The sequence below is a fragment of the Mustelus asterias genome, chromosome 24 (genome assembly GCF_964213995.1).
Source record: "Mustelus asterias chromosome 24, sMusAst1.hap1.1, whole genome shotgun sequence".
Lineage (NCBI taxonomy): Eukaryota > Metazoa > Chordata > Chondrichthyes > Carcharhiniformes > Triakidae > Mustelus > Mustelus asterias.
The window spans coordinates 45,803,265-45,824,540 of record NC_135824.1 but is presented as its reverse complement, the minus strand read 5'-3'; the positions used below and the strand labels follow the sequence as shown (position 1 = coordinate 45,824,540).

General features: G+C 48.0%; 1 protein-coding gene and 1 non-coding gene across 5 annotated transcripts in view; both read left to right on the top strand.

Moving 5' to 3' along the window:
• The window catches only part of LOC144511068 (regulator of microtubule dynamics protein 3-like), a 62,657-nt gene extending 60,560 nt beyond the window's left edge, over positions 1–2,097 (top strand). For all 4 annotated transcript variants that reach the window (XR_013500747.1, XR_013500746.1, XR_013500745.1 and 1 more), the window contains one exon: positions 1,623–2,097. Coding sequence is in view for 1 of the 4 variants with exons in the window: in XM_078241040.1 (XP_078097166.1) it covers positions 1,623–1,658 (36 nt within the window). In the remaining 3 variants the exon portion in view is untranslated. The remainder of the gene's footprint in view (positions 1–1,622) is intronic.
• Positions 2,098–16,693: 14,596 nt separating this feature from the next.
• On the top strand, positions 16,694–16,913 carry LOC144511616 (18S ribosomal RNA). The gene has a single exon (XR_013500864.1). It is a non-coding gene; the product is annotated as an 18S ribosomal RNA (ribosomal RNA).
• Positions 16,914–21,276: the final 4,363 nt, after the last annotated feature.

Here is a 21,276-nt window from a genome sequence, read left to right as displayed (position 1 = left end):
CCTCTGCGAATGCACGTCCAGTTCAAAATCTTCGGCCTATTGTTTGATTTGATCTTTTTGACAAATAGCTCATGAACCAATGGTGTCTCAGTGCCCACTTCAGTGGGGCGGCACGGCGGCACAGTGGTTATCGCTGCTGCCTCATAGCGCCAGGACCCGGGTTCGATTCCGGCCTTGGGTCACTGCGCAGAGTCTGCACGTTCTCCCCGTGTCTGCGTGGGTTTCCTCCGGGTGCTCCAGTTTCCTCCCACACTCCAAAGATGTGCAGGTTAGGGGGATTGGCCATGCTAAATTCTCCCTTAGTGTCAGGAGGACTAGCAGAATAAACACTTTGGGTAACAGGACAAGGCCTGGGTGTGAATGTGGTCGGTGCAGGCTCAGTGGGCTGAATGGCCTCCTCTTGCACTGTAGGGATTCTATGATTTATGGTTCTGATCAGCTGAGGCTTCCTCAGCAGCACCATTCAGCGAGATTTCAGGGAAACGTGATTGAACAGGGAGGAGAGGGGATCCATTCTCCTCTTCCCATGTATCCTTAATACCTCCATGCCTTCAATCTTATTGCAATGTTGAGATATATTCAATGTAACTTTCAATAGTAGACCACCGCCCAGACTTTAAACTTCAGATTGACATTTAGCTTCACAGCAACAGAAAGCTAAGTTATGATGTAAAAGCAGAAAGTGATGGGGGTACTCAGCTGTGGAGAGAGAAACAGAGTTGGTGTTTTACAGCATATTCGACTCGACGCAGTCCTGCTGAGTATTTCCAGCATTCCCTGTTATTTCAGATTGTTGGCATTCGCAGTATTTTGCTCCTTATGCTATGTTACTACACTGGGATATCATGATGCTTCAACCTAGAACAGGGCAAGGAATCTGGCACTATATTGAATTTATACTGGTTGCAAATCAACTGTAGCTAAGTATGTAACATGTTTGAAATGTTTCTGGTAAACACGGACACACGCTGTTTCCTTTTTCTTTAGACTTTTATTTATATATTTCTTTTCAAGACCACCAGAAATCCCAAAACATTTTATAGCCTCTTTTGAAGTGTAGTCACTGTTGGAACCACTGTGCCACTGTTGGTATGGTGGCACAGTGGTTAGCACTGCTGCCTCACAGCGCCAGGGACCGGTTTCAATTCCCGGCTCGCGCCACTGTCTGTGCAGAGTCTGCACGTTCTCCCCGTGTCTGCGTGGGTTTCCTCCGGGTGCTCCGGTTTCCTCCCAAAGGTGTGTCGGTTAGGTGCATTGGCCGTGCTAAATTCTCCCTCGGTGTACCCGAGCAGGTGGAGCAACTCGGGGATTTTCGCAGTGACTTCATTCAGTGTTAATGTCACCCTACTTGTGACACTAATAAATAAACTTAAGACTTAAACTTAATGCAGGAAATGCGTCAGCCAATTTGTGCACAGTGAGCAAGTTGTCTCAAACTCTAAACACGATTAATCACACTTCGAGAGGACCTAGCATAGTGATTTACTGTCAATACAACTGAACAGAGCTCAGTGGCTGAACAAGCTATTGAATTTGATTCTATTGCTGTCTCTCTCTCTCTCTCTCTCTCTCTCTCTCTCTTCCTTCCCCCCCCCCCCCCCCCCCCCCCCCCCCCATTTCAGGATGAAGCTGATGAGGACAGGGATTTGCAGGACTGAAGAGAAACTGTGTCTTACCAAGAACTGACCATTGGAGTAACCATCCTGTACCATCGAGCCTGTCCCACAGCAACTGTTAACCATTTGATTTAAAAATAAAATCAAACGGGTACTTGAGTATTATATAAATAATGAGATTTCTTAAAAGGCAATTTATTCACCTTTTTGCTCGGTCAGAGATACTGCTTCAAGTTATCCTGGACAGTATTTCCCATAGATGTCCTTATCAACAAAGAAACATTCTTTGGGTCTGAATATGTAAGGATAGAGGGATAAGAAATATCCAAATTGTTTTTGTTCTAGGCAGCAGGTAATAAGGAAGGAATTCATTTCGCCGTGAATATTAGCTCCACTATTATAGTCCAACTTGGCTGGTGTGTAATTTGCAACGTGTTTCAGGTTAATAGGAATTCTTGAAATGTAATAAATGGGTTTTACCAAACCAAAGCATGTGTTTATTCCATAACGCAGGTCGGAAGCAGCCACAGGTTTCAGTTTGTGAATTTCCTACTCCAAGGCCTCAGTCAGCCAAACAGTGAGACTTTACCAATACAGACACGATCAGCCAATAGTACATTACAGTCAATCCCAGAGAAACACAGGCAGCTTCAGGCACATGGCCTCTCCCACAGCAACACTCAGCAATGACCCCCCCCTCCCACACTCAGCAATGACCCCCCCTTCCCTCACTCAGCAATGACCCCCCTCCCACACTCGGCAATGACCCCCCTCCCACACTCGGCAATGACCCCCCTCCCACACTCGGCAATGACCCCCCTCCCACACTCGGCAATGACCCCCCTCCCACACTCGGCAATGACCCCCCTCCCACACTCGGCAATGACCCCCCTCCCACACTCGGCAATGACCCCCCTCCCACACTCAGCAATGACCCCCTCCCACACTCAGCAATGACCCCCCTCCCTCACTCAGTAATGGAGTTGTCCCTGCCTTCTGGAAGCTGATGGCATCACCACAGCTTCAGGATTGTCCTGAAATTACCAGCAATTAAAGATTAATATCTTAGACGTGAGCCGCACACGGGGAAAGCAAACTGTACAAGTTGTTAAATTGTGTTTTTTTCTCTTTGGACACCTTTATGCAGAGAGGACTATTTGACCAAGAGAGGCACTTGGAGCTGGGAAGTCATTGTGACGATCAGGCAATTCTTAGCAGGGTGGCATAGTGGTTAGCACAGTGGCACAGAGCGGCATGGTGGCACAGTGGTTAGCGCTGCTGCTTCACAGCTCCAGGGACCCGGGTTCAATTCTGGCGACTGTGTGTGTGGAGTTTGCACGTTCTCCCCATGTCTGTGTAGGTTTCCTCCCACACTTCAAAGATGTGCAGTCTAGGTGGACTGGCCATATTAAATTGCCCCTTCGTGTCCAAAGATGTGTAGATTAGATGGATTAGCCATGGTAAATGTGTGGGGAGCCTGGGTGAGATAATCTTGATGTGGAGATGCCAGTGTTGGACTGGGGTAAACACAGTAAGAAGTCTCACAACACTAGGTTAAAGTCCAACAGATTTATTTGGTAGCAAATACCATAAGCTTTTGGAGCACTGCTCCTTCGTCAGATGGAGTGGAAATGTCATAACCACTCCATCTGACGAAGGAGCAGTGCTCCGAAAGCTTATGGTATTTGCTACCAAATAAATCTGTTGAACTTTAACCTAGTGTTGTGAGACTTCTTACTGAGATAATCTTGTCAGAGAGGTGGTGCAGACTTGATGGGCCGAATGGCTTCTTCTGCGCTGTAGGGATTCTGACAAATTGCAAAAATGAGAATGTAATAAATCTGCCTTGTCCCTGTCGATCTGTCTGCAGCTCCTGTCACAGTTAATCACACCATGCTCCTCCAAAGTTTCTCCCTTGTCCGGCTGGGTACAATTGCACCTAGTTCCATTCTTACTCTCATTGTCACCGACAATTGTCATCAATGGCTTCTCAACTTGTTACCATTGATGCCTCCCAAGGATTGAATCTTGGCTCCCTCCTATTTCCCATCTATAATCTGCCCCTTTCAATTTCATCTGTAAACACAACAAATAATAACATCATGGCGGGGTGAGAAATAAACAAAGAAATAACTGATGCATGTAAAACTGGTACAGCAATTATCATGGGGGATTTTAACCTACATGTCGATTGGTCAAACCAGGTCGGTCAAGGCGCAGCCTTGAGGAGGAGTTCATAGAATGTATCCACGATAGTTTACTTGAACAGTATGTCATGGAACCTACGAGGGAGCAAGCTATCCTAGATCTGGTCCTGTGTAATGAGACAGGAATAATTAATGATCTTACAGGGACCCTCTAGGAAGAAGTGATCACAGTATGGTTGAATTTAAAATACAGATGGAGCGTGAGGAGGTAAAATCCAATACCAGTGTCTTATGCTTAAACAAAGGAGACTACAATGGGATGAGGGAGGAGTTGGCTAAGGTAGACTGGGAGCAAAAACTTTATAGTGGGACAATTGAGGAACAGTGGAGGACTTTCAAAGCGATCTTTCACAATGCTCAGCAAAAGTATATACCAGTGATAAGGAAGAACTGTAGGAAGAGGGCTAATCAGGCATGGATATCTAAGGAAATAAAGGAGGGAATCAAATTGAAAGAAAATGCATACAAAGTGGCAAAGATTAGTGGGAAACTGGAGGATTGGGAAATCTTTAAAGGTCAACAGAAAGCCACAAAAAAATCTATAAAGAAAAGTAAGATGGATTATGAGAGTAAACTAGCTCAGAATATAAAAACAGATAGCAAAAGTTTCTACAAATATATAAAACGAAAAAGAGTGGCTAAAGTAAACATTGGTCCTTTAGAGGATGAGAAGGGGGATGTAATAACTGGAAATGAGGAAATGGCTGAGGTATTGAACAGGTATTTTGTGTCGGTCTTCACAGTGGAAGATACAAATAACATGCCAAAAATTGATGACAGGAAGGCTATGGCAGGTGAGGACTTGGAAACTATCATTATCACGAAAGAGGTAGTGTTGGGCAAATTAATGGGGCTAAAGGTAGACAAGTCTCCTGGCCCTGATGGAATGCATCCCAGGGTACTAAAAGAGACGGCAGGGGAAAAAGCAAATGCACTAGTGGTAATTTACCAAAATTCACTGGACTCTGGGGTGTTTCCCGCAGATTGGAAAACAGCAAATGTGACGCCACTGTTTAAAAAAGGAGGTAGACAAAAGGTAGGTAACTATACCGGTTAGCTAAACCTCTGTAGTGGGGAAAATGCTTGAATCTATTATCAAGGAAGAAATAGCGAGACATCTGGATATAAATTGTCCCATTGGTAAGACGCAGCATGGGTTCATGAAGGGCAGGTCATGTTTGACTAATTTACTGGAATTCTTTGAGAACATTACATGTGCAGTGGACAACGGGGAACCTGTGGATGTGGTGTATCTGGATTTCCAGAAGGCAGTTGACAAAGTGCCGCACAAAAGGCTGCTGCATAAGATAAAGGTGCACGGTGTTACGGGTAATGTATTAGCATGGATAAAGGATTGGTTAACTAACAGAAAGCAAAGAGTGGGGGTAAATGGGTGACCAAGTGTAGTGTGTCAAAGTTCGTAGATGACACTGAGATGAGTGGCAGAGCAAAGTGCAGAGGACACTGAAAGTCTGCAAAGGGATATAGATAGTCTAAGTGGGTGGGTGAGGGTCTGGCAGATGGAGAACAATGTTGGTAAATGTGAGATCATCCATTTTGGTAGGAATAACAGCAAAATGGGCTTTTATTTAAATGGTAAAAAATTGCAGCAAGCTGCTGTGCAGAGGGACCTGGGTGTCCTTGTACAGGAATCTCAAGGAGTTGGTTTGCAGGTGCAGCAGGTAATTAAGAAGGCAAATGGAATTTTGTCCTTCATTGCTAGAGGGATGGAGTTTAATAACAGCGAGGTTATGTTGCAGCTGTATAAGGTGCTGGTGAGGCCACACCTGGTGTACTGTGTACAGTTTTGGTCTCCTTACTTGAGAAAGGATATACTGGCACTGGAGGGGGTGCAGAGGAGATTCACTAGGTTGATTCTGGAGTTGAGAGGGTTGGCTTATGAGGAGAGACTGAGTAGACTGGGGCTATACTCACTGGAATTCAGAAGAATGAGGGGAGGCCTTATAGAAACATATAAGATTATGAAGGGAATAGATAAGATAGAAGCAAGGAGGTTGTTTCCACTGAGTGGGTGAAACTAGGGGGCAGAGCTTCAAAATAAGGGGGAGCAGATTTAGGACTGAGTTGTGGAGAACTTCTTCACCCAATGGGTTGTGAATCCCAATGAAGCAGTTGAGGCTACCTCATTGAATGTTAAGGCAAAGATAGATAGATTTTTGAACAGTAAAGGAATTTAGGGTTATGGTGAGCGGGCGGGTAAGTGGAGCTGAGTCCACAAAAAGATCAGCCATGATCTTATTGAATGGCAGAGCAGGCTCGAGGGGCCAGATGGCCCACTCCTGCTCCTAGTTCTTATGTTCTAACATCAGTTTCCACATGTACCCCAACAACATCCTCGCCACCACCTCCATCTCACTGCTCCACTGTCTGGAAATTATCAGACTGCTTGCCAGACATCCAGTATTGGATAAACAGAAATTTCCACCAACGTTGGGAAGATTGAAGCCGTTGTCTTGATCCCTGCCACAAGCCTGGCTCCCTCGCCATCGACCCCGCAACTGTCTGAAACTGAACAAGACTGTTCAGCAGCCTCGGTGTCACATTGGACCGAAATTAAGCTTTCAGCCATAAAACCATGTGATCTCTAAGACTGCCTGCCTCCATCCGGTAGCACAGTGGTTAGCACTGCTGCTTCACAACTCCAGGGTACCGGGTTCGATTCCCGACTCGGGTCACTGTCTGTGTGGAGTTTGCACATTCTCCTCGTGTCTGCGTGGGTTTCCTCCGGGTGCTCCGGTTTCCTCCCACAGTCCAAAGATGTGCAGGCTAGGTTGATTGGCCAGGTTAAAAATTGTCCCTTAGAGTCCTGAGATGCGTAGGTTAGTGGGATTAGTGGGTAAATATGTGGGGGTAGGGCCTGGGTGGGATTGTGGTCGGTGCAGACTCGATGGGCCGAATGGCCTCCTTCTGCACTGTAGGGTTTCTATGATTTCTATGATCCCCACATCACCACCCCTGCCTCCGCTGTGCTGTTGCTGAAACCCATATCCGTGCTGTTACTACCTCCAGATTTAACTATTCTAACCTACTCCTGGTCAAAACTCTCCTGCCTGTGTCCCAACTCGCAACATGTCCCATTTACCCATCACCCCTCTGCTTGCCCATGTACATTCGCCCCCAGTTAGGCAGCGCCTCGATTTTAAAAAGATCCTTGTTTTACAATTCTTCCATGGCCTTCCCCCCCCGCCCCATCTCTGTAACCTCCACCTGCCCGATAACCCTCCCAGATATCTGCACTCCTCTAATTCCAGCCTCTTGGGATTTTAATTGCTCCACTGTTGGTGATCATTGCTGGACAGCTGTCCATGCCCTAAGCTCTAAAAGTCCCTCCCTAAAACCTCTTGACCTTACCATCCTACTTAAAGCCTCCCTCTTTGACCAAGCTTTTGGTAACCTGCCCCAATATATCTCGAGAGGCTCGGTGTAATCGTTTGTTTTCCAATGTGAAGTATCTCAAAGAACAAAGAACAGTACAGCACAGGAAACAGGCCCTTCGGCCCTCCAAGCCTGTGCCGCTCCTTGGTCCAACTAGACCAATCGTTTGTATCCCTCCATTCCCAGGCTGCTCATGTGACTATCCAGGTAAGTCTTAAACGATGTCAGCGTGCCTGCCTCCACCACCCTACTTGGCAGCGCATTCCAGGCCCCCACCACCCTCTGTGTAAAAAACATCCCTCTAATATCTGAGTTATACTTCGCCCCTCTCACCTTGAGCCCGTGACCCCTCGTGATCATCACCTCCGACCTGGGAAAAAGCTTCCCACTGTTCACCCTATCTATACCCTTCATAATCTTGTATACCTCTATTAGATCTCCCCTCATTCTCCGTCTTTCCAAGGAGAACAACCCCAGTCTACCCAATCTCTCCTCATAGCTAAGACCCTCCATACCAGGCAACATCCTGGTAAACCTTCTCTGCACTCTCTCCAATGCCTCCACGTCCTTCTGGTAGTGCGGCGACCAGAACTGGACGCAGTACTCCAAATGTGGCCTAACCAGCATTCTATACAGCTGCATCATCAGACTCCAGCTTTTATACTCTATACCCCGTCCTATAAAGGCAAGCATACCATATGCCTTCTTCACCACCTTCTCCACCTGCGTTGCCACCTTCAAGGATTTGTGGACTTGCACACCTAGGTCCCTCTGTGTTTCTATACTCCTGATGACTCTGCCATTTATTGTATAACTCCTCCCTACATTATTTCTTCCAAAATGCATCACTTCGCATTTATCCGGATTAAACTCCATCTGCCACCTCTCCGCCCAATTTTCCAGCCTATCTATATCCTGCTGTATTGCCCGACAATGCTCTTCGCTATCCACAATTCCAGCCATCTCACAGTGTTTTATTATGTTAAAGACGCTATATGAATACAGATTATTGTTACCATGGAGTTTATGGTTCACATGTCAAGGTAATCAACCTAGGTAAATAGTTTAGAAATCATAGGAACCCTACAGTGCAGAAGGAGGCCATTCGGCCCATCGAGTCTGCAGCGACCACAATCCCACCCAGGCCCTACCCCCACATATTTACCCGCTAATCCCTCTAACCTACACATCCCAGGACTCTAAGGGGCAATTTTTAACACATTCAAATGCTATATTTTCATATGAGCAAGTCCAGCAATGTTCTGGAGGCTTTTTTAAAAAATTCATTTATGGGACAAGCGCATCGCTGGTTAGGTCAGCATTTATTGCCTTTGAGAAGGAGCTGCCTTCTAGACCCGCTGCAGTCCCTGGTGTAGGTACACCCACAGTGCTGGTAGGAGGGGAGGGGATTCTGGGATTTTGACCCAGTGAAAGTGAAGGAATGGCCGATACATTTCCGAGTCAGGATGGTGAGTGGCTTGAAGGGGAACCTCCAGGTTGTGGTTTTCCCATGTATCTGCTGCCCTTGTCCTTCTATACGGTAATTGTCGTGGATTTGGAACATGTCGTCTAAGGAACCTTGGTGAGTTGCTGCAGTGCATCTTGTAGATGTTACACATGGCTGCCACTTTTTGTCAGTGATGGAGGGAGTGAATGGGGTGCCAATCAAGTGGGCTGCTTTAACCTGGATGGTGTGGAGCTTCTCAAATGTTGTTGGAGCTGCACTCATCCAGGCAAGTATTCCATCAAACCCCTGACTTGTGCCTTGTAGATGGTGGACTGGCTTTCGGGCGAGTTATTTACTGCAGGATTCCCAGCCTCTGACCTGCTCTTGTTGCCATTGTATTTATATGGCTGGGTCCAGTTCAGTTTTTGGTCAATGGTAACCCCCAGGATGTTGATAGTGGGGGGGGGTTCAGTGATGGTAATGCCAATGAATGTTAAAGGGGCAATGGTTAGATTCTCTCTTATTGGAGTTGGTCATTGCCTGGCACTTGTGTGATGCGAATGTAACTTGCCCTTTGTCAGCCCAAGCCTGGATATATTGCCCAGGTCTTGCTGCCTTTGGACATGGACCGCTTCAGTATTTGTACTTTATTGGCTGTAAAGTGCTTTACAACACTCTGAAGTCATGAAAGATGCTAAGGCCACTCTTGGAGCACTGTGTACAATTCTGCTCGCCCTGCTATAGGGAGGATGTTATTAAACTGGAAACGGTGCAAAAAAGATTGATACCACGATTCAAGATGGATACCACCATCACACGTGAGAACACCACCCACCAGGTACACGGTACATACTCATGCGACTTGGTCAACGTTGTCTACCTGATACGCTGCAGGAAAGGATGTCCCGAGGCTTGGTACATCGGCGAGACCATGCAGACACTACGACAATGGATGAATGGACACCGCTCGACAATCACCAAGCAGGAGTGTTCCCTTCCTGTCGGGGAACACTTCATGATCTTCGGGTAAGCGTTCTCCAAGGCGGCCTTCATGACATACGACAAGGCAGAGTTGCTGAGCAGAGACTGATAACCAAAAAATAAAATAAAAGAATGCTGCTCCCCTGCCACATCCCTCCCGGGCTGGATACTGCCTCCCCCTGGCCCCCATGGACATTGGACCCTCCCTCAATGTTACTGACCCCCTTATCCCCCCCACCCCTCACCACCCAGACCAATTGCGCCCCCTTCTCCCCCACCAATCACAGACAGAGTGGCAGGGATCCCCTCACCCCCCCAACCCAGACCCACCTGCACATGACCCCCATCTCCCCCTGACTCCGATGGCTATGACACCTCCTGTGATGTAATATTTTTTGTGCTTTGTTCTATGTTCAATGGAGAAATGTCAAGCCACATTCTGGCATCCCAGATTCCTCTCCCTCCCTTGTACTTAACCTTGTGTCCTGTGTTGCAGGAAGAGATCTGGATGCGCCTGGGCCATCTGGACTCCAGGCCCCAACTGCAGCTCCCACCCACCCTGAGACTGACAGCTCCGAAGACTCCTCAGAGGAAGCAAGTAAAGGGACCTCCGAGAGTGGCACAGTTTTGGCATCAGCTTCCACCTCACAGCTCACCATCCCAGATACTCTCACATCAGTGGGTCCAGTTAGTGGTGAGGCTTCTGGGTCACACTCTAGTGAGCACGATACATCTGATAACATATATCGGGTGGAGGAGGGAACGTCCGAGGCCTCTGGAACACAGGAGCCTGTGTCACAGGTCAATGGAGAGTGCAGGAGGGCATGCCAGGAGCAGCATCAGGCATACCTAAAAATGAGGTATCAACTTGGTGAAGCTACAACACAGGACTACTTGCATACCAAATAGCAAAAACAGCAAGTGATAGACAGAGCTAAGCGATCCCACAACCAATGGATCAGATCTAAGCTCTGCAGTCCTGCCACATCCAGCTGTGAATGATGGTGGACAATTAAACAACTCACTGGAGGAGGCGGCTCCACAAATATCCCCATCCTCAATGATGGAGGAGCCCAGCACATCAGTGCAAAAGATAAGGCTGAAGCACTCGCAGCGATCTTCAGCCAGAAGTGCCAAGTGGATGATCCATCTCGACCTCCTCCAGTGGTCCCCAGCATCTCAGATGCCAGTCTCCAGCCAATTCGATTCATAGAACATAGAAAAAATACAGCACAAACAGGCCCTTCGGCCCACAAGTTGCGCCGGTCATGTCCCTACCTACCTAGGCCTATATATAGGCTTACCTATAACCCTCAATCCTATTAAGTCCCATGTACTCATCCAGAAGTCTCTTAAAAGACCCTATCGAGTTTGCCTCCACCACCACTGACGGCAGCCAATTCCACTCACCCACCACCCTCTGAGTGAAAAACTCACCCCTGACATCTCCTCTGTACCTACTCCCCAGCACCTTAAACCTGTGTCCTCTCGTAGCAGCCATTTCAGCCCTGGGAAAGAGCCTCTGAGAATCCACCCGATCTATACCTCTCAACATCTTGTACACCTCTATCAGGTCACCTCTCATCATTCGTCTCTCCAAAGAGAAAACACCGAGTTCCCTCAGCCTATCCTCATAAGGCATGCCAACCAATCCAGGCAACATCCTTGTAAATCTTCTCTGCACCCTTTCAATCATTTCCACATCTCTCCTGTAATGAGGCGACCAGAACTGAGCACAGTACCCCAAGTGGGGTCTGACGAGGGTCTTATATAGCTGCATCATTATCTCCCGACTCCGAAACTCAATCCCTCGATTGATAAAGGCCAGCACACCATACGCCTTCTTAACCACCTCCTCTACCTGCGGGGCCGATTTAAGAGTCCGATGGACCCGGACCCCAAGGTCCTTCTGATCCTCTACACTGCTAAGAGTCTTACCCTTGATATTATATTCCTTCATCCCATTTGACCTGCCAAAATGGACAACTACACATTTATCCGGGTTGAAGTCCATCTGCCACTTCTCCGCCCAGTCTTGCATCCTATCTATGTCACGCTGCAGCTTCTGACATCCCTCCAACCATCGTGTCGTCGGCAAACTTACCAACCCATCCCTCCACTTCCTCATCCAGGTCATTTATGAAAATGACAAACAGCAAGGGTCCCAGAACAGATCCCTGGGGCACTCCACTGGTGACCGACCTCCATTCAGAAAAAGACCCATCTACAACCACTCTCTGCCTTCTGCAGGCAAGCCAGTTCTGAATCCACAAGGCAACAGCCCCTTGGATCCCATGCCCTGCTCACTTTCTCTAGAAGTCTTGCAAGGGGAACCTTATCGAACACCTTGCTGAAGTCCATGTAAACCACATCTACCGCTTTTCCTTCGTCAATGTGTTCAGTCACATTTTCAAAGAACTCCACCAGGCTCGTAAGGCACGATTTGCCTTTGACAAAGCCGTGCTGACTACTTTTGAGCATACTAAACTTCTCTAAATGTTCATAAATCCTGTCCCTCAGGATCTTCTCCATCAACTTACCAACCACTGAGGTTAGACTCACCAGTCGGTAATTTCCTGGGCTATCCCTATTCCCTTTCTTGAATATAGGAACCGCATCCGCAATCCTCCAATCCTCCGGAACCTCTCCCGTCTCCATCGACAACGCAAAGATCATCGCCAGAGGCTCTGCAATCTCTTCCCTCGCCTCCCACAGTAACCTGGGGTACATCCCATCTGGTCCCGGCGACTTATCTATCTTGATGCTATTCAAAATTTCCAACACATCCTCTTTCTTAATGTCCACATACTCAATCTTTTCAGTCCGCCTCAATCCTGTAGTACAACCACCCAGGTCTTTTTCCACCGTGAAGGCCGAGGTAAAATATTCATTAAGCATCTCATAGAAACCCTACAGTACAGAAAGAGGCCATTCGGCCCATCGAGTCTGCACCGACCACAATCCCACCCAGGCCCTACCCCCATATCCCTACCCCCATATCCCTACATATTTACCCACTAATCCCTCTAACCTACACATCTCAGGACACTAAGGGCAATTTCTTTTAGCATGGCCAATCAACCTAACCCGCACATCTTTGGACTGTGGTAGGAAACCGGAGCACCCGGAGGAAACCCACGCAGACACGATGAGAATGTGCAAACTCCACACAGACTGTGACCCAAGCCGGGAATCGAACCCAGGTCCCTGGAGCTGTGAAGCAGCAGTGCTAACCACTGTGCTACCGTGCCGCCCTGCTATTTCTTCCGGTTCTGTACAGACTTTCTCACCTTCATCTTTTATAGGTCCTATTCCTTCACATCTTATCCTTTTACTCTTCACATATTTATAGAACGCCTTAGGGTTCTCCTTAATCTTACCTGCCAAGGCCTTCTCGTGACCCCTTCTGGCTCTCCTAATTTCTTTCTTAAGTCCCTTCCTACAAGGCGTATACTCATCTAGATCCCTATCATTGCCGAGCTCTCTGAACCTTTTGTACGTTTTCCTTTTCTTTCTCACTAGGTTCAGCGCAGCTTTCGTGCACCACGGTTCCCGTAACCTACCAACACCTCCCTGTCTCATCGGAACATTGTCATGCAGAACTCCAGACAAACAGTTCTTGAAAATCTGCCACCTATATTCATTCCATGTGATATCAAGAAACGGTTGGAGGCACTGGATACTGCAAAGACAATGGGCCCTGATAACATTCCGGCAATAGTACTCCAGAACTTGCCGCTCCCCTAGCCAAGCTCTTCCAGTACAGTTAGAACACTGGCATCTACCCAACAATGTAGAAAATTACACAAAAAGCAGGACAAATCTAACCCAGCCAATTACCGTCCAATCAGTCTACTCTTGATCATCAGTAAAGTGATGGGAGGGGTCATCAATAGTGCGATCAAGCAGCACCTGCTCAGCAATAACCTGCTCAGTGACACCCAGTATGGGTTTCACCAGGGTCACTCAGATCCTGACGGCAATAATCATGGGGGACTTCAACATGCACATTGACTGGCAGACTCAAGTCGGTAAGGGTGGAATGAAGGAAGAGTTCTTAGAATGCTGTCGGGGTAGTTTCCTTGAACAGCATGTTACGGAACCGACGAGGGAACGAGCTATTTTGGATCTGGTATTGTGTAACGAGGTAGGTAGAATTAAGGATCTTATTGTGAAGGACCCTCTTGGGTCTAGTGACCACAATATGGTCGAATTTCTGATTCAGATGGAAGAGGAGAAAGTTTGGTCCCAAACCAGTGTCCTCTGTTTGAACAGAGGGAAATATGATAGGATGAGGGATGAATTGGCTAAGGTAGACTGGGAGAGCAGGCTGGCAGGTAGGATAGCTGAGGAACAGTGGAGGATTTTTCAGGAGATCCTTTTCAGTTCTCAGCAAAAATATATTCCAGCAAAAAACAAGGATTGTAAGAAAAGGGAGAACCAGCCGTGGATAACGAAGGAAATAAAGGAGAGTATTAAAATAAAAACAGCTGCGTACAGAGTGGCCAAAAATAGTGGAGAAACAAGTGATTGGGAAAAATTTAAGAAACAACAAAGAGAGACTAAGAAAGCGATAAAGAAAGGAAGGATAGACTATGAAGCTAGGCTAGCAATTAATATAAAAAATGATCGTAAAAGTTTTTATCAATATATAAAAAGGAATAGAGTGGCTAGAGTGAATGTTGGACCCTTGGAGGACGAGAGGGGGGAGTTAATAGTGGGAAATGAGGATATGGCTGAGTCTTTAAATAAGTTTTTTGTGTCGGTCTTCACGGTGGAGGACACAAATAGTTTGCCAAATATTAACGATAGAGGGTTGGCAGCAGGAGAAATACTTAATACAATTAATATTACCAGAGAGGCAGTGCTGGGTAGACTAATGGGACTGAAGGTGGACAAGTCCCCAGGTGCGGATGGAATGCATCCCAGGGTATTGAAAGAAATGTCAGAGGTAATAGTGGATGCGTTAGTGATTATTTATCAAAACTCGTTGCATTCTGGGGTAGTGCCGGTTGATTGGAAAACGGCTAATGTTACGCCGCTGTTTAAAAAAGGAAGGAGACAAAAGGCGGGTAACTATAGGCCGGTCAGCTTAACGTCTGTAGTAGGGAAAATGCTGGAATCCATTATTAAAGAGGAGATAGCAGGGCATCTGGATAGAAATGGTTCGATCAATCAGACGCAGCATGGATTCATGAGGGGAAAGTCGTGCTTGACGAACATGTTGGATTTTTATGAAGATGTGACTAGGGCGGTTGATGGAGGAGAACCGGTGGATGCGGTGTTTTTGGATTTCCAAAAGGCGTTTGATAAGGTGCCCCATAAAAGGCTGCTGAAGAAGATTAGGGCACACGGAGTTGGGGGTAGTGTGTTAAAGTGGATTGGGGACTGGCTATCCGACAGGAAGCAAAGAGTCGGAATAAATGGGTGTTTTTCCGGTTGGAGGAAGGTAACTAGTGGCGTGCCGCAGGGATCGGTACTCGGGCCGCAACTATTTACCATTTATATAGATGATCTGGAGGAGGGGACGGAGTGTAGGGTAACGAAGTTTGCAGACGACACAAAGATAAGTGGAAAAGTGAATCGTGTGGAGGATGGAGAAGATCTGCAGAGAGATTTGGACAGGCTGATTGAGTGGGCGAGGATATGGCAAATGCAGTATAACGTTGATAAATGCGAGGTTATACACTTTGGAGGAAATAATAACAAATGGGATTACTATCTCAATGGAAACAAATTAAAACATGCTACCGTGCAAAGGGACCTGGGGGTCCTTGTGCATGAGACGCAAAAGCCCAGTCTGCAGGTACAACAGGTGATCAAGAAGGCAAATGGGATGTTGGCCTATATCGCGAGGGGGATAGAATATAAAAGCAGGGATGTCTTGATGCACCTGTACAGGGCATTGGTGAGGCCGCAGCTGGAATACTGTGTGCAGTATTGGTCCCCTTATATGAGGAAGGATATATTGGCATTGGAGGGAGTGCAGAGAAGGTTCACCAGGTTGATACCGGAGATGAGGGGTTTGGATTATGAGGAGAGGCTGAGGAGATTGGGTTTGTACTCAGAGTTTAGAAGGATGAGGGGGGATCTTATGGAGACTTATAAGATAATGCGGGGGCTGGATAGGGTGGAGGCGGAGAGATTCTTTCCACTTAGTAAGGAAGTTAAAACTAGAGGACACAGCCTCAAAATAAAGGGGGGTCGGTTTAAGACAGAGTTGAGGAGGAACTTCTTCTCCCAGAGGGTGGTGAATCTCTGGAATTCTCTGCCCACTGAGGTGGTGGAGGCTACCTCGCTGAATATGTTTAAAGCGCGGATGGATGGATTCCTGATCGGTAAGGGAATTAAGGGTTATGGGGATCAGGCGGGTAAGTGGTACTGATCCACGTCAGATCAGCCATAATCTTATTGAATGGCGGGGCAGGCTCGAGGGGCTAGATGGCCTACTCCTGCTCCTATTTCTTATGTTCTTATGTTATAGAGGGTCAGTTATCTCAGCTCCAGGACATCTCTGCAGGAGTTCCTCAGGGTAGTGTCCTAGGCCCAACCATCTTCAGCTGCTTCATCAATGACTTTCCCTCCGTCATAAGGCCAGAAGTGGGGATGTTCGCCGATGATTGCACAATGTTCAGCACCATTCGCGACTCCTCAGATACTGAAGCAGTCCATGTCCAAACGCAACAAGATCTGGACAATATCCAGGCTTGGGCTGACAAGTGGCAAGTAACATTTGTGCCTCACAAGTGCCAGCTTATGACAATCACCAATAAGAGATGCTCTAACCACCGCCCCTTGACATTCAATGGTGTAACCATCACTGAATCCCCCATTGTCAACATCCTTGGGGTTGCCATTGACCAGAGAATCACTGGACTCACCACATAAACACAGTGGCTACAAGAGCAGGTCAGAGTCTGGGAATCCTGCTGTGAGTAACTCACCCCCTGACTCCCCAAAGCCTGTCCACCATCTACAAGGCACAAGTCAGGAGTGTGATGGAATACTCCCCACTTGCCTGGATGGGTGCAGCTCCAACAACACTCAAGAAGCTCAACACCATCCAGAATATCCTTGTGATGGTGACGACTCATTTGATTGTCTGCCCTATCAACTTTTGATGGTACTATCTGTGCCTACCATGGTGACCATGGGTAACAGAGAATCAGGGTTCGATTCCGGAGAGGGAGCCTGAGAAACGGCTACCACATCCAAGGAAGGCAGCAGGCACGCAAATTACCCACTCCCAACTCGGGGAGATAGTGATGAAAAATAACAGCACAGGATTCTTTCAAGGCCCTGTAATTGGAATGAGTACACTTTAAATCCTTGATTGGCACCACATGTACAAACATTCAATCCCTCCACCACCGACGCTCAGTAGCAGCAGTGTGTACCATCTACAAGATGCACTGCAGCAATTCACCAAAGATCCTTAGTCGGCACCTTCCAAACCCATGACCATTATCATCTAGAAGGACAAGGGACATGGGAACATCACCACCTGCAAGTTCCCCTCCACTAACTATCTGACTTGGAGATATATCGGCTGCTCCTTCACAGTCGCTGGGTCAAAATCCTGGAATTCCCTCCTGAACAGCATTGTGGGTCAACCCACAGCACATGGACTGCAGCGATTCAAGAAGGCAGCTCACCACCACCTTCTCAAGGACAACTAGGGATGGGCAATAAATACAGGATGTGGAGATACAGGAGATACACAATAAATACAGGCCAGCCAGAGACACCCATGTCCCATGAATGAATAAAAAGAACACACCAGTTGGACATTTAGAGAGTGGAACCCCTTTCTATTGATGAATCGTCATGGATTCTGCAGCGGGGTCTTGAGGATGGCATGTGTGCAGTCGATGGCCCCCTGTACATTAGGCATCCCCGCAATGGCTGTGAACGCCGCAGCCCGGGCTTCCTGAAGGGCCTGGTCCAGGTTAAATTTGATGTACTGCCCAGTCCGGGCATATAGGGCTTCTGCGACCTGCTTGACACAGGTGTGGATAGCTGACTGGGAAGTGCCACAGACATCTCCACTCGGGGTCTGGAAAGAGCCAGTCGCATAAACGTTCAGAGCAGCCGTCAATTTGACAGCCACCGAGAGTGGGTGCACCCCCCCTCACCCCCCCCCCCCCCCCCCCGCGCCTCGAGGTGCCAAGTCCTGTAACGGGCACAGGTGTTGCACTGTCTCTTTTCGGAGACGGAGCCGTTGGCAGCACACGGTGTCTATAAGAACATAAGAAATAGGAGCAGGAGTAGGCCATCTAGCCCCTCGAGCCTGCCCCGCCATTCACTAAGATCATGGCTGATCTGAAGTGGATCAGTTCCACTTACCCGCCTGATCCCTATAACCCCTAATTCCCTTACCGATCAGGAATCCATCTATCCGTGACTTAAACATATTCAACGAGGTAGCCTCCACCACTTCAGTGGGCAGAGAATTCCAGAGATTCACCACCCTCTGAGAGAAGAAGTTCCTCCTCAACTCTGTCCTAAACTGACCCCCCTTTATTTTGAGGCTGTGCTCTCTAGTTCTAATTTCCTTTCTAAGTGGAAAGAATCTCTCCATCTCTACCCTATCCAGCCTCTTCATTATCTTAAAGGTCTCTATAAGATCCCCCCTCAGCCTTCTAAATTCCAATGAATACAAACCCAATCTGCTCAGTCTCTCCTCATAATCAACACCCCTCATCTCTGGTATCAACCTGGTGAACCTTCTCTGCACTCCCTCCAAGGCCAATATATCCTTCCGCAAATAAGGGGACCAATACTGCACACAGTATTCCAGCTGCGGCCTCACCAATGCCCTGTACAGATGCAGCAAGACATCTCTGCTTTTATATTCTATCCCCCTTGCGATATAGGCCAACATCCCATTTGCCTTCTTGATCACCTGTTGCACCTGCAGACTGGGTTTTTGCGTCTCATGCACAAGGACCCCCAGGTCCCTCTGCACAGCAGCATGTTGAAATTTCTTTCCATTTAGATAATAATCCAATTTGCTATTATTTCTTCCAAAGTGAATAACCTCGCATTTGTCAATGTTATACTCCATCTGCCAGATCCTCGCCCACTCACTCAGCCTGTCCAAATCTCTCTGCAGACCTTCTGCGCCCTCCACACGATTCACTTTTCCACTTATCTTTGTGTCGTCTGCAAACTTTGTTAGCCTACACTCAGTCCCCTCCTCCAGATCGTCTATATAAATGGTAAATAGTTGAGGCCCCAGTACCGATCCCTGCGGCACACCACTAGTTACCATAACATCTGTTCAAATGACACTCTCGCGTGGAACTGCCGGGATCTCTGCTCCCTCCTTCTCCTGTGCCCCCCTGACCCCCCCCCCCCCAACCCCTTCGGGCGAATTGCGGCCACCTCCTGCCTCTGGTCATCGCCTGCAAGTAATAAGGCCCGGGCCTCCTGTGCCCACAATTCCTCCTCCAGTTCCTCCTCCTCAGCTCCAGCGGCAACCAAAAGAAAAGCAAGATCGATCGGTTGCATCGCAAAAGCCGTCTCGTCAATTCGGGGGTGGGGGGGAAAAACACATGGAGAGATTAAGGAACACTGCTTACCCCTAGCCCAGCAACACGCACTGCCCATACAGCCCATTCCCCCCACCCACAGGCCCCCCAGCAACACAGCGCCGCCCCCCGCCCCCCCGACATCCTCCTCCCAGTAATGCACCCAGAACTCATGTAGTTGTGAGCACAGACACTGCTGCTTGAAAAGTCCTGAGGTTGCTGCATATTCCCCAGCTGGAGGAGCGCTGCATGCACTAGGACCCAGCAGCATCCCCAGGACCTGAGGTCAGTGCTGAGACCCGGGACATGCTGTGAATCAGACACTGTGCTGAGCAGCACCGCCCCCCCCCTCTCCCCATACACTCGCAGAGCCCTCCCAACCCAAAACACAACATGGCTGCCACAAAATGCCCCCTGTGAGCTGCATGGAGCCATCTGACGGTGGGCACTTAGCTCCTCACTAACCGTCACTGATGGAGTGCCAGAATCAGACTTTAATAGAGCACGTCTGTTGCAGGCAATTCCGGATTGGGCGAATGTGGTGGTAAAGGCAGGCATGCTGGTAAAGTGGGGCATGCAGATTATTAAGTGGATTAAAATACATGCAAAATTATTTAAATTGATGTCATGCCCATTTCGGGCACGGTCCTGATTGCGGCCATTTTCGAGCCTTGGTAAAGGGGGAACCGGCGTGGAGGCGGGAGCGGATCGCGCTACTTGTCTCACGCCTGACTTTACCAAACATTTGCGCCTGGAAATGGGTGCAAGGCGATGGTAAATGCCGCCCATTGGGTGCAGTTCTCCCAAAAAGACTCCCAAGCGGCTGAGATTCCCACTGGGAGGTTCAGTGCGATTCACTTCACATTTCATCCACACTTAGGAATGTTTATGGAGTGGGGCTGGCAAGATTGTTCCTTGGAGATCAGGGCACCCTTGCCACAGACAACACGGCCCTCTGCAGACATGGGAAACACCCTCAGCCCTTGACCCCAGAGGAACATGCCCTCCCTCATCACAACCCCCCTCACACCATGCAGGCATGAGGGGACTCTCACAACTGCCCTGCACACCGCTCCCCCCCCCCCCTCAATCCAACCTCACTGGCACTACCTGACAGGCATGTGGTCAAATGTTGTTTTCTTGATCCAATCTCTCCTTAACTAAGGAGACTAAAACTGTGAGTGGTATTCCAAGTGGAATCTCATCAATACCTTAAGCAGTTTCCCAAGATTGAGGATGATTTGTTTTAACTCTGGTTCAATGGGTTTTGGGATGGCTGATTGGTTCTATGTATGACCGACAGACTCTGCAACATACAGAACAGGTGGTGCTTGGGAGGGTCAGGTGGATGAGTTGGTTGGAGGATTGTGCACACTCTCTGACACTTCAACAATATGATTGCAATGTGTTTGGTGCCTTTCCTTCTCCATTTGGGTCCAGTCACAAGATAGGGATTCCCACAAGTCAACAGAGATGTCTGGCATAGTGTCTTGAAAATTGCAATGTACATTTTGTTCATTTGAAGCCACCGGATGCATTTGTACCAGCAGAGGGAGTCTGCAACAGGAGAAAGAGAAGGAAGCCATTGTTTGCTCATGGAGGTATAAATTCTGTCTCAAGAAATTGACAAGAAGGGTGATGAAAAATATGAAGCATTGCTTCCAGGTGCGAACGTTCTTGAAGAGTTTGTCTTACTTTCTGCAGCATTTTAAGTTTGTGACTCAGAGCCGGACGCAGGCTGTGTTGACTGCATTGCAAGCTCAGGTTTCACAAACCGAAAAGTTTACATAAAGGGCGATTTTCAGCCCAACACTGCCATCAAGGAGAACAGGAACATGTGCGGAAAATACATTGGGAAATCCAATTCTCACCAACAAGATCATGTTTGCCGACTTTCCCATGCTCCCCCGCAACCCCCCCCCCCCCCACGCCCCCGCCAGTGACAACACAAGGTTCATACCAGGAAGGGGAGAACCTAATTTTAATGTCATTACCCAGTCCCCCCCGCCCCATGACCCCCCTCCTCACAGAATATTCAAATTTCACTGATGTGATATCACATCAGCAAGGTTTACAACAGCTATGTAGTTTATTAA